At 37.7% G+C, this 13,779-nt stretch overlaps 1 protein-coding gene across 1 annotated transcript; it reads right to left on the minus strand.

Annotated features, from left to right (window-relative positions):
- Positions 1-271: 271 nt before the first annotated feature.
- On the minus strand, positions 272-13,666 carry LOC306852072 (tudor domain-containing protein 1-like). Its single transcript, XM_079388685.1, has 26 exons — positions 13,566-13,666; positions 12,842-13,013; positions 12,698-12,756; positions 12,194-12,278; positions 11,602-11,716; positions 11,449-11,512; positions 10,723-10,803; positions 10,466-10,645; positions 10,126-10,269; positions 9,855-10,023; positions 9,682-9,768; positions 7,792-7,968; positions 7,087-7,194; positions 6,746-6,916; positions 6,330-6,581; positions 6,070-6,204; positions 5,875-5,982; positions 5,145-5,315; positions 2,752-3,084; positions 2,494-2,610; positions 2,242-2,358; positions 1,894-2,061; positions 1,374-1,748; positions 1,076-1,150; positions 819-856; positions 272-709 (listed from the first exon to the last, which is right to left on the minus strand). Exons 2-26 carry the CDS (start codon positions 12,996-12,998, stop codon positions 650-652), a joined length of 3,546 nt encoding a protein of 1,181 aa, XP_079244811.1. The 5' UTR covers positions 12,999-13,013; positions 13,566-13,666; the 3' UTR covers positions 272-649.
- Between the last annotated feature and the right edge of the window lie 113 nt (positions 13,667-13,779).

Here is a 13,779-nt window from a genome sequence, read left to right on the forward strand (position 1 = left end):
AATAAGTCTCATTCACAGCATCTTTCTTCATAAAATAAAAACAAATAGTGAATGGAGGCAGGTATTCCCCAACAATGTGGCTAGACCATGTTCCACAGAAGAAAGTCAGTCTTACTAGTTTGAAATGAATGACAATATATTGTTAAAAACGGTTTAAAAGGGTTTGCTCCTTTGCTAAACCCTGCCATTTTTAAGACCAATAAAAATAAAATAAAATGAGCATTCTGGATATTCTAAAAAAAAAAAAAAAAAAAAAAAAAAAGACGACTTCAAACAAACTAGTTCTCTTTTTAATCAAGACACACTCAAACAAAACTGGCCTTTGATAAACAAAACAGACCATGTAGAACTAGAAAACAATGGCAGTGCTGCATAATTGACGGTTAATAGTTTTTTCCATTGGCTCAAGAAATAAAAGCATGAACATTATATGTAATAAAACACCAGCAACAATAATATCGGTTCAATATAAGAAAAATAAAATACCCATGCCTTTAAGTATAAAATCTCTTTTCTCAAGTGTGGACTTAAAGACTACAAACATGGTTTGATATCACTGATACATTAACTCAAAAAGAACTGAAGGAATAAAAGAAAACTGGCAGTGGTCATTTGTTTTGAACTTGACACTGAAGATCTTGATGGGTTACTATTTGGTTCCACCAACTTGTTTCACAAGGAGGAGAATCAATTTCTCGATGTGGTCAATCTGAAAGAGGGAAAGACATTTAAAAGCCAAGTAAAATGACAATCCCATATATGTCAACTATTCATTTTTCTTTCTTAAAAAAAAAAAAAAAAGTCACGAATTTCCCAACCTTTTGCTTCAGCTCAATACAGCAGCATGTTTGAGGACCTGGAAAAAGAAAGAGAAAGAAAGAAAACCTTATGTAGATAAATTGACAAAAGCGTACATTTGTATTTTAAAGCTCATACAAGTATATAAGGTTGCCACTTAAGAAGAAGCCAGCAGTTGGTCATGCACTAGGCTAAACCACTCAAATATTTGACCGTCATTGATTGCAAGTGTCACTATTTTTACAATGCTCTCAGTCTCAGATAAGAAAATACCCACCATTGCCGCTTTTTGTGCTTATAATATTGTGCGGCTCAGAGCATTCCACTGCAGTCATCGTCTTGGACATGTTTTCTGAAATCAGACATAAAACATTTGACAACTGCTCCCCTGGATATGATGACAAGGCTACTTTTAAATAACACCTTTGTTACAGCTGAGAACACCAGGTGGAACAGCACCTGTTCATCACAATTTCATTACTAAAAATCCTGGGCAAATTCCTGCACAAGCCCTGTAAATACCTACATTAACACACATCTTGACAACATGAATTCTACTCTGTTTAATTCCTCACCTGGTTTCTCGAGCCTGCAGCTGGCACTTAAACGCGGGGCTTGATCTTCCAGGTGAGGTTTCTCAACGTTTCCAGTTTGAGGTTGATCTGCGGGCTTGATCGAGCTGACAGTTTGGGTCTTCCTCTGATCTACATCCTTTTTTTCCTCAACAACAATGGCAGGTAGCTTTGAGTTAGCTTTGCTCTGTCCTTTCTGCAGAGCTCCAAGAATAATGGAATTAATGTCTCTGTCAGCCTGACCAGACTGCTGGGTAAGCGTTAGCAGGTTGGAGGTCCCATCAAAGCCCTGCAGGGATGCCAGGACGCCACCGCTCAACTGAATCCCAAAGAGTTCCAAAACTTCAGAAGGCCACATTGTAGGGAAGTTCTCTTTACCTGTGAAGAAAAAAAAAAAAAAAAAAAAAAAAAACAACCTGACTCCAATTAAAAAAAAAGAAATATAAATCTGTCCTCTGAGCTACAAGGGTTTTAACATTGGCAATGATTTGTGCATGTAGATGGGTTCAGGTGGCAGGCTTACCTGCCAGTGCACATCTGACGATCTGGAATGGATGCTGGAGAAGTTCTTTGGTGATGGGAAGGATACTGGAGACCGGGACTGTCTCCATGTTCCCATAATCGGCATAAATTACATGCGCATGCTTGCTTGTTACCTCCAGCACAACAGCTCGGTACCAATTTTTGTCACCTGAATGATCAGTTGAATTTGACTGGTTTAAGAAAGCAACCATTGAATCCTTACCCATTACTTTAAAGAGTTATTTTGGAATGTTTTATTACAAATACCTGCTTAACCAAGAAGTTGACGATTCCATCTATTTAACCTGGTAAGAGTTAAATAGATGGAATAGGTGAAAATGAAACTGACCTGAGAACTGCGCACAACAGGCAGCTCCTGGTAAAGGGTGGCACTGATTGGGGTTTGACTGTTTGCTGCAGTACTTCGCAACATCGGTCATAACAGTCTTCAGACCCTCTACATTCACTGGGGGGGACAAAAATCAGCTGAATATAAAGCATCATTCTAACAGTCATGCAATGATAGTTATAATAATATAACCATGGTATCAGTTGCTCTAGCTAGACTTTATGCTTTAAATGCTATACTATGAGTGCACACCTTGTCCAGGATTCATGATGTAAAAGAGACCAGGGCTGACCACCGCTGCCACCCTCGGTTTGAAAGTGTCAGTGTAAGACAGCTCCAATGTCTTCCAGTTCAAAGGAAAAGAACCGACTAGATGACCATAAACATTTAATTATACACAAGAACAAAAACCGACTGCATTATATAACTAATAATAGCAATTACAAAACGGTCTTGATAAGATACTTAAAGCATATATAAAAGGTTTTAGCATCAGTTATGCTAACTTACTTGAGGTAGAATCTTCTGTGTCTTTGGCAACTCCCTTGTTCACTTTCAAAGGCTCTCCAGCAGGTGGATTCTGATCAATGGGTTTAAGCGTGGGCAGATCCTCAATCTGATTGGTTGGTTTAGCTGGCTGCACTGGTTTCACCTGTCCATAAGGTTTAGCTAGGTGCTCTGAGATTAGTACAGCAGCAATGCCTTGTCCAGAGCTCTCCAGATCCACCCCGTAACCCTTCTCAGTGATGGACAGCACTTTGCCACTCAACGGCTGACCAGCACAAAGACCCTGAAACTTATGCACTGCCTCTTTAGTCCACTGACCCTCCAATGGTTCCACTCCTGCAAACACATGTGCAATGCATTTAAAACTTTATATACAGAATACATACTTCCATATTGAGAATACTAGAGCCTGACCGATATATAATTTTGCCGATTTTATCGGCTGATATGAGCCAGTCACAGATATATCAGCATTGGTGAATATGAACAACAAACACCAATATGAATTTTTTTTTTTTTTTTTTTTTTTTTTTTTTCACAGAACATAACAGATAAAATGCTTTTAAATGGTGTAATTACTTTGTTTGCTATATTAGCAGGGCCCTATGATTTCAGTACACAATTCAAATTGCAATACAGACTAGCGTCTGTGAATATTAAACTGCAAAAAGACGATTTAAATACAAATCCTCATGTTCTTAATTCAAGTTATATTTTGTTCTGTTTGTGTTTAAAGTTATTTATAATCAGTGAAGTGAAATTTACTGTTTAATGCACTGATGTCAGACTCATTTTGGATAAAGTTTGTTAAACTGTTAAATATCATTACATTTGTAACGTCATTAAAAGTGTTTGATCACATTTCAGCGATCATTACAAAAAAATTTTTTATGTATATAATATTCTGTTTATGTATGTTATATTGTACCTAGGGATGGGTACCGAAACTCAGTATTAAATCGGTCTCGGGGCTAAATTATGAAAGACCGGAGTATCGATAAGCTCTGACGTTATCGGTACTTCTGTCGGTATTGGAGAAATTAAGAAAACACACATACATTTATTGTTTCTCTCTCTCTCCCTCATATATATATATATATATATATATATATATATAATGTCGCCAGCTGTTTTTATGTGCAATAATATTCAAACATTTGTCTATGATGCATTTTTGCTATGTGCAATTCAGAAGCCAGATCGCGCTCACGCGGAGGAGCTTCAGCACACGCAACATGAAAGTCCTGTTTAATTATGATAGAAGAGAGAACCAACTATTCAAACATCTGCTCACACTTTAGGCCTGTGGCTGTTATATTAAGCTAAGTATTTTTTTATTTTTTTTTGATTTTGGCTTCCAAGGATTATAAATCCGATGCGTGTCAGTATATTGTCTTAAAGTGTCAGACTGGAGCTTGAGCCATCAATGTTAATCAAAGAACAAAATGCAAAGAGAAAAATCACCCACAGCTCTTAATCTGAACAATGTTATAGCTTTAATAAACATAAATCTATCAGTACATACAGTTAAAACTATGCAGTGCTCATTTACATTTGATTACTTTTGTAACTATTACTTACCTGAACATTAATATTAGTAGACCTTCATGGAAAAATGAAAGCACTGTTTATTTCATTTCATTTGTGTGTTTGTTTTATTGTATTTGTCAGTTTGTTTTACTTTGTTTCTTTGTTCATGTTGTTACTGTATCTTATCTTATGTATATAAAACACTAAAAATACCTGCACACTGGTGCATTTACAAATTGATGAAGTGCAGGCATTTTTAGTGTTTTATATACATAAGATAAGATACTGTAAGAATATGAACAAAGAAACAAAGTAAAACAAAAAGTACCGATAAGAATACCGTTAAAGTACCGGATCGATAAGCAGTATCGGTAAGAGTAGTAATACCGTTAAAACATTAACGATACCCATCCCTAATTGTACCAGTCAAAAGTTTAGAGCAGGGTTGTCCAGACTCGGTCCAGGAGGGCCGGTGTCCTGCAGAGTTTAGCTTCAACCCTAATTAAACACTCCTGAAGCAGCTAATCAATCTCTTAATAGGCATACTAGAAACTTCCATGCAGGTGTGTTAAGGCAAGTTGGAGCTAAACTCTGCAGGACACTGGCCCTCCAGGACCGAGTTTGGACAGACCTGGTTTAGAAACACGAATGGGAAGTGTCTCGAAAATTTTGACTGGTACTGTACTATAATATACATATCGATATCAGGTTTTTTTACTCCCTAATATCGGTATCGACCCCCAAAAACCCATATCGGTCAGGCTCTAGAGAATACACGTTTACTGTAGTTAATGAGTGGAAAACATCATTTAAAAACACATTTTGAATGATTCATAGACAAACAGACAGCAACAGAGAAAGCAAACCTGAAAGCCAGCAACGAATTGCTTGAAAAGGCAGTTTGAGCAGGTTTGGTGTGATGGTCTTTAGATGTGCTGCCTCCACCTCACAGGAGTTCCCATAGTCCACAAAATAAACTCGGGCCTTACCCTCTCCACACACTTCTAATACCATGGCCCTGTACCAGTGGGCATCTCCTGCAAGCAGGGAGCAAAAACATTGAATTTTTTTTTTAATTTTATTTAGCAAGGATTAGGGGTGCAAAGGAGTGGAACATTTCTAAATGTTTCTAAAAATTCCCAAAACTTCTGGAAAGATTCAGACATTTTCTGGACATTTTCCACCCTTTTGCAACCCTAGCAAGGATGCATCAATTTAAATCAAAACGGACAGTTAAGACTTTTACAGTACATAGTTGTTACAGATTATTTCCATTTAAAATAAAAATAGATTGCATTTATAGAAACAGAGAACATTACACAATATTACCATTGTTGCAGTATTTTTGATCACATTAATGGAGCCTTTAAGCAGAAGCCTTTTCAAAAGCATTAAAACAATCATACTGATCCCAAACTTTTCAAAACATCTAAGATCTTATTCTTAAGTACACCGTCTCAGCTGTCAACTTTCCTGCTTTCAGTAAATGAAGTTTTGATTCAATACGGGGGGGGGGGGTCTTTTTGGTTTGTTTCTGTTACTTTAATTGTAAGTGCATTACTGTAACCATGGTGTTTGCTTCCGAGTCAGTATCACCTGTGAAGAGAGCACAACATGGTTCTCCCACAGTGGGGGTGAAGGAAGCTCTCTCCGATTCACAGTGCTTCATGAGCTCATAGGACAGCTCTGTCAGGATATGTGCATCTGCCAGACAATTAAATACTTAATTACAAAAAAAATCCGTAATGAGTCCCATAAAGTAGAAAGAATAATACTGATGGACAACCGCACCTGCTTTGCTGTAGTTGTAACAGTAGAATTCATCAAGGCTCTTCAGACTACTGATTACCAGCTCCACCTTTTGGCCATCAAAGGGAAGTTCAGCACAAGTCCACTCCATTTTCTCAACAACAGGTGGACTGAGGGCTAGAGTAAAAAAAAAATAATAATAATAATTTATATTTGTATATATACACACACACACATATAAAATCAATTATCCTTTATAAAAAAATAAAAAAGGGGAAAAAAGTATACTATTCTTCACTTACAGGGCATTTCAGGGAAGGTGGCTTGAGTCGGTTCATGCTTCTCTGTCTCCACACTTTCAATGGCAGCATAACCCATGTTAACCAACACCTCAGCGGCATTGGTCTGAGGGTCACTGGACTCATCAATCATGGACACCAGAGCCCTACCATCCTTCTTACCCAGAATCTCAACCCGAATAAAGCGGTTGCAAACTAGACGTTTCACCATCAAAATGGCCTCCTCTGACCAGGTGCCAGTTGGAGACTTTATGTCTAGAGCAATATGAATGTTAAAGGGTAAAGGGGAGTAATTATTGACAGAATTTTCATTTTTGTGTGAACTATCACTTAATGAATCAAGAAATAATCCTTTGGCTCAGCATATACAAATTTGCATGCATAGAGTTTTATTCGGTGAATAAAACATTGTACTGTACCTGCTAGAGAACAAGGGATTGCTTGAGTTGCCAAAGCCAGCAACTCTTTGCTGATTGGTCGTAGACGATTTAACTCAACCTCCTCAGAGTTACCAAAGTCTATGTATCCAACACACACACGATCTTCCGTGGAATATGCCAGAACTTTAGCTCTATACCACTGGTTGTCTTCTGTAATACATGGAGATCGGTTCAGAAGATATCACATTTGTGTGTTTTTTTTATTCAACTGCACCCAATCCCTTTCACTGTGTGAGAAGGAGCACTATGGACATTTGTACATGAAATCAAAAAGAAAAGGAAAAAGAAATATGAAAAATGTCTGAAGACACTGGACTGACCAGAGAAGAGCGAGCAGCAGACAGTTCCTGGTGCAGGTCTGAAGTTCTCACTGGCCGGAGTGTTTGAGCAGTGCTCCCTTAAATTCACCTGTAACTGCTGGATTACACCTAAATACAAGAAGATTGCATCATGAACCTACTGTAAAGTACAGCATATATTTTAGAATAGGCAGAAAACTACAACAGATTATTCTAAAACATTGCAACAAAGCTTAATATAAACTTTTTCTTTAAGAAATTAACATTTATTCAGCAAGGATGCATTAAATTGATCAAAAGTGAGAGTGAAAGACACTATTACAGGAGATTTCCATTTCAAATAAATGGTATGCTTTCCATTTAAAAAAAAAGAAAAAAGAAGAAGTACTCGTTTCCACAAATATTAATCAGCACAACGGTTTTAACAAAGATAACAAAATGATTCTTGAGCTCCAAATAAGCATATTTGAATGATTTCTGAAGGATCATGTGACACTGAAGACTGAAGTATTTATTAAAAAAAAAAAAACATAGTATAAACAATTTTAATTAATTGTATTACACACTGACAGTTGTTTTTACTGTGTTTCGATCCAATAAATGCAGCTTTTAAACGCAAAAATTAAATATCCCAAACTGTTCAGTGGTAATGTATGTATAGTAATGTCACGTAGTAATGACATTAAGATAAAAATTGTGTTTTAAATTGAGATGCAGAAAACTCACTCGTATTTTCAAGCTTTTGACAGAGAATCTCTGAGGGAGACTGGAGGTGGGTGACAATAGCAGTGAATGTGTCACCCACTCCCTGAGTCAATGGCTCTGGAGGCCTGGCATCAGAGTTCTCATTCTTTCCTCCAGACAAGCGCTTGAAGTTCTCAAAGGATGCCGTCATCAATGAATCTGAAGGGGGATGCGAATAGATGAAAATCAAATAATGGAGTGAAACATTTCATGAAAAAGACCAGGGCCAGTATTCCTAAAGATTCTAAGAATCCTTTTAGAGAGCTCCTAATTTATCTTAAAAATTTCTAACTAGGACTCTTTGCTTAAAAGTGATTCAGGACCAATCTGAGAGCAGCTCCGAGGGAGGAAAAGACAAGGACTTTTATCTTAGTGAGGAGGCGGGGCTGACCCCGTTGCTAGCTATGACACATTCTTTTGAAGACTGTGATTGGTTGGTTGTCAAGAAGGAAATAACGCGCTTTTAAGAGTAGGGTATATTATAAGCCTTCACTTTGAAATTACAGGTGTCATTTTTCCTGTTTTACCGTACTCGCTCTCGCACACACACACACACACGTGTATATATATTCTTTTTTTTATTTACCATGCTGTCATACCGTATTTTATATGAAATTAACAGAGACATAGCCTAATAAGTGCTGTAACAGACCAAAATCATCACTGCTGCATAGTTGCATTTTTCCAGTTGCCAAATATGTTAATGTAGTGATTACGTCCATTTCTGGCGCTATGGCATTTCTGCACGGTGTCGGAGATGTTAGCATGTCTTTAATAAGATCGGTCACAAACATAATCCCTGCACGATCTAATGTGTAGCGTCTTATTAACTCACTGTCATGCATCGTGTGCAACACATTTCTCCTTGCTCTTCATGTTTAGTCCATTTTATCCACTGCTAAAGAAACTCTTAAGCCCCTTAAAAGTCCTCGTCCGTACTCCTAACAATTTTGGACCTTAAGACCTCTTTTAAGGGTTAAGATGCTTTCTGAATCACTTCTCTTTACTAGGATCTTTTCTCTCATTTTAAGAGGAAAAAGAGGAGCAACTCTTAGCACTAAGATTTTTCATGAATATGGGCCCAGGGCTTCTAAGGGACTTAGTTTCTTTAGCAGTGGAGAAAATGGACGAAACATGAAGAGGGAGAAGAAATGTGTTTGGCAACTGGAAAAATGCAACTATGCAGCAGTGATAATTTGGGTCCGTTACAGCACTTATGTCGCTGTTCATTTCCTATAAAATATGTTAAGTATGACAGCATGGTAAATAATATATATATAGGCCCGGTTTCACAGACAGTGCTTAGACTAAACCAGGATTAGGCCATAGTTCAATTAGGATATTTAAGTAATTTTTATAAACGTGCCTTAGAAAACAACATTACTGGTGTTCGTCTTGAGACAAAACAAAGGCACTGATATATTTTAAGATCAATCAGTGCAAGTTTCTTTCAGTTGAAACAGCTCAGACTTACATTTTAGTCTAGGACTAGTCTTAAGCCTGGTCTGTGAAACCGAGGGATAGTGTGTGTGTGTGTGTGTGTGTGAGTGAGTGAACAAAAATTACGCCTGTAATTTCAAAGTGATGGCTAATAATAAACCCTACTCTTAAAAGCATTCATTTATTTCCTTCTTGGACAACCAACCAATCACAGTCTTCAAAAGACTGTGTCATAGCTAGCAACGGGGTCAGCACCGCCTCCTCACTAAGAAAAGTTTTTGTCTTTTCCTCGCTCAGAGTTGCTCTCAGATTGGACCTGAATGGCTTTTAAGCCAAGACTCCTAGTTAGACATTTTTAAGCTAAATTAGGAGCTCTCTAAAAGGATTCTTAGAATCTTTAGGAATACGGGCCCAGATAAAGAAGCAACTCACTGATGTCGTGTTCAGTCTGTGGTTTGGCAGAGACATCCTCCGTTACAGCATATCCCTGTTCTATCAGGAAAGTGCTCATGTGTTTACCTGTGAAACAAATTTAGATTTTCTATTTAAGTCGTTTCACACAAAGCTCTCCAAACAGCCACTGCAATGAACCATGAATGTCCTACCAAGAGTGCTTAGAGGAACATCTACAGCAAGCAGAGCTCCGTCATTCACGATATCCAACACTGTGAAAGTGAGAATCTTTCCAGCAATTAACTGCCTTACAGCAAAAGTGCATTCACCAGTCCAACTTCCTGTCAGAGGCTTTACCCCAGCAACACAACACTGCAAAGCCTGTCAGACACAAAAAAGCAGCTTTGGCAATAGCATGTCAGTGGCATCATCAAAATATTAAAATATAGTAATAATGCATTATGGAATGGAGATGCAACTCACAAATGGTGGTGCAGCATTGATATTCTCAGAGAGAGGCCTTATGTTGTCAAACGTGACATTCTCCTCATTTCCAAAGTCAATGTAAAGCACACTGGCAACTCTGCGGGCCACATCAACTGACTGAACCTCAGCTCGATACCAGTTCTAAATCAGCATGAAAAAGACCAAACTGAGCACTAGAATATTCACTACAGTCCATGTTTTGAGATAGATAATTCCATTGTCCTGTTAAGCAGTGCACTGACACACAGGAACAATAATGCTTATTATTTCACAAAAATAGTAATCACTGGGGTTCTGACAAATGTAGCTAAAATTTAAAAAAAGAAAATTGCCTTACCCGATCAAGACAAAATTTTACAGCACAGAGCTCCCCAATTTCAGCCTTGTACTCAGCAGCAAATGAAGTGCTATAGGCCTTCTGGAGCTCTTTGGTGATGTTTTTCAGGGACTCCATCATTTCTACTGACTGCAGGTGAATGGAAAATTCCCCAGGGTTCCTCAGATCAATCACTGTACCCTGAAAAAAAGATACCCTGTGAGGCACAATATCTGTTTATAGGACACAAAGCAATATAGATCTAAACTGAAAAGTACCTGTATCTCAGATCCTTTAGAAACAACATTCTTGCGCAAATCACATCGATACATTCTTTTTGGCTGTACATCACAGATTTCCTTTATTAAAAAAAAAAAAAAAGAAGTGATGCCCGCTTATGAAGGAATAACTAACTATTGTAAATAGCCCATTTCGCACCACTTTAGTTGCAGAACTAAAAGTACAGTACTAAATTACTGGGACGATTTTGTGCAAACTATTTCCCAGTACCATTTAAAGGGTTGCATTCGCACCGACAGTGGGTACTAAGAAGTGACGTAAGCCGGTCGACAGCGACATCATTTGTGCACGGCGTTCAAAAACGAAAACAAAGAACAACGACGTTAGCAACAGGAGGATGGAGGACGCTGTGATCGGAACTGTGTTTTTGTTGTGTCTTGCGGGTTTCACAATAATGGACATGGAATGTTTACACAGTATACGTTTACACGGCGTTTTAAATCATGACGGGTGAGGGCGTTTTCGTACGCGTTTAGCAAAATCAGCGTACACTTACGTCATGATAGTAGACCGTTTTAGACCCTACTCTGAAGTAGGAGCTAATTTAGTTCCTCCAAACGGAGTTCCGGGAACTAAAACGGTTCCTAGTTCCTGAGAAAACACGCCAAAAAGTGGGTAGTTCCACAATTAGTTCGGGTACTATGAAAAGGTTCCTGTGGTGCGAAAGGGCCTAATGTAAGTTTCTATAGCAACCAATTAAATACCTTAGCTTGAAGTCCACCAAGTCCATTTCCACTTGGCATAGGTGTGGAGTCCTTAGTTTTCTCACTGATTTAAAAAAAAAAAAAGGCTTATTTTCACATTGTGCTTCCAACATGTAAATGACACTAATATCGAGAAAACATCCCTGCTAGTACCTGGTGACTTCTGGGGTGCTAGCTTTGCAGACATGTCGATGAGCTTTCCAATCCTGAGACTGACAAGCTACAGAACAGTAGCATGTTTTTTTACAACGAGTGCACCTGAAGTTTCCTAAAGAGTATACAAGTGTATAAATGCCATCATACATATTCATTTATTTTATTTACACTTTTTGCATCTTTAAACTTTCCTTAAACACTGCCGGTGGTGTTTGTTGGGAAAATAATTCATTTTAAAATGCATATACAATGTATAAATCCAATAAAGATATTTATTATTATTAAAAATCCAAATGTTATACTTAAGACAAGACAAATCTGTCAATGTAGCAAAAAACAAAAAGGTTCCTTTTCTTACGACACTGGCAGATTTTTTGTGTTTAAGCATATACTAAATTTGATCACATTTTATAAACACCTTAAGTAGTTTTCCTTCTCAAGTAAATGTATCCAGATTTAACAATGTTTAAATATTTGTACTGGGAAACAATACAAACTACAACACAAAATAAGTGTCAAAAAATAATGTTTGCAGTGAGACAAAATGACAAAGAAATGATGAACACTGAAATCAAGCAAAGTAACCTACCCTGGTGACTGCAGTAATTGCACAGCTTTACCAGTGGGCCCACCATAGACCCTGATGTCTGTGGGGAAGCCAAAAAATCTCCACACTGCAGAAAAATGAAACACTTTAACTACTACAGAGCACTCCCTGATCTCTGGTTAGAGGGATAGATCATCCAAATATGAAAATGCTGTTATTATTTACTCACCCTCAAGTTGTTCCAAACCTGTATGAATTTATTTCTTCTGCTGAACACTAAAGATGATATTTTGAAGAATGTAGGTAACCAAACTGTTTCTGGTCCCCACTGAAACATCCACACAGGTTTGGAGCTACTTGATATAAAAGTTACAACAATTTTTAGTTTTGGGTGACCTATCCCTTTAAAGCCTCAAGAGAAAAATATTACGAATATAGCCACATAGCAATACAACCAATGTCAAAGTATTAAGACACATCAGGTATTTGAATAAAAACACTTTAAAAAATATTAAATTTTACATTCAAACATTATTACATACGTACACTCTGACTATTTTTTGCAGAGATCACATTCTCCTTTCTAACAGCATCACCCACAGGACCTAAAGAAGTGGAAAAGAACATTATATAGGTGCATGTTTTTTTTAAAACATGCATGTGTAATTTTTAAAAACATTTCACCCATACCATCTAGAATGTCACTTGCTAGCAGATTTTCTTGAGCAAGCTCATGAAATGTTGGTGCTGGGCCTCTAGGAGAAACGTTAAGTGAACTCGGTCCAGTTGCAGGTCTCCTCAAAGGGAGATTGGGTCTCATCAGGGTCTGAGAGAAGGCTCGATTCATTCTTCCTCAGTCTTACTGTGAGGTGGAATACATTGTTAATCAGCACCATTGGTCATTGTGTGAGTATTTTGGATTATGCAAGGTTAGTCAATTCAACTTCCTGCAGAGTTTAGCTCAAACTCTGCTACAGTAAGGTTACAGCTGTCTGTCCTTTTCAAGCGAACCCAGAGACCGTCATTAGCTGGTTCAGGTGTGTTTGATTAGAGCTTCAGGTAAGTAACGTTATATCTGAAGCAAGAGCACTGACACGATGTTTAACGCACGTGGTGGGTCATGTATGTCCTGGCATATTACCTCTGCTTTTGTATAAATCTGTGAATACAACATGCAAGCGTCTCACAAGAATTTCCTAGATAAAACTTACATTATAGTCTCTGAACTAATTACAAAATACAGTGTAATGAATATATTTATGGGAGTATTCATTCTGAGGACAACCCAATGCTGTTCACATCACATGTGGCCTGCTAGACAGAGCACGTTTATTATTCACGTGTCATACACTCTTCAGTTACATTTGTTAGGTAAGACTTAACATGTAATATGGAAAGTATGTTACAACTTTACCGAATATATTATTGCGAAGATGAAGGATGTTCCTCACTTTGACAGGAGCAGGTCACCGCGCGGTAAAATGCACTCAATGCGCATGCTCAATTGAATGACCTTAGAACTTCACGTGACTGGGGAGCTTTTTATTTTTATTTTTAGAGATTTTTTTTTTCTTCTGCTTTTCACATTAGGCAGTAGGCTACGTAAAAAGTCAATGTTGTGCAATATA

This window comes from Barbus barbus (genome assembly GCF_936440315.1).
Source record: "Barbus barbus genome assembly, chromosome: 32".
Taxonomy (NCBI): domain Eukaryota; kingdom Metazoa; phylum Chordata; class Actinopteri; order Cypriniformes; family Cyprinidae; genus Barbus; species Barbus barbus.

What these genes read in the sequence shown, in the direction of transcription:
- LOC306852072 (XM_079388685.1), bottom strand. Translation starts at nt 12,998, where the DNA reads ATGAATCGAGCCTTCTCTCAGACCCTGATGAGACCCAATCTCCCTTTG. An exon ending in TCAATGCTGCACCACCATTT is followed by an intron (nt 10,024 to 10,125) that starts GTGAGTTGCATC and finishes TGTGTCTGACAG; the next exon opens with GCTTTGCAGTGTTGTGTTGC. An exon ending in CGTCAGATGTGCACTGGCAG is followed by an intron (nt 1,749 to 1,893) that starts GTAAGCCTGCCA and finishes TTTTCTTCACAG; the next exon opens with GTAAAGAGAACTTCCCTACA.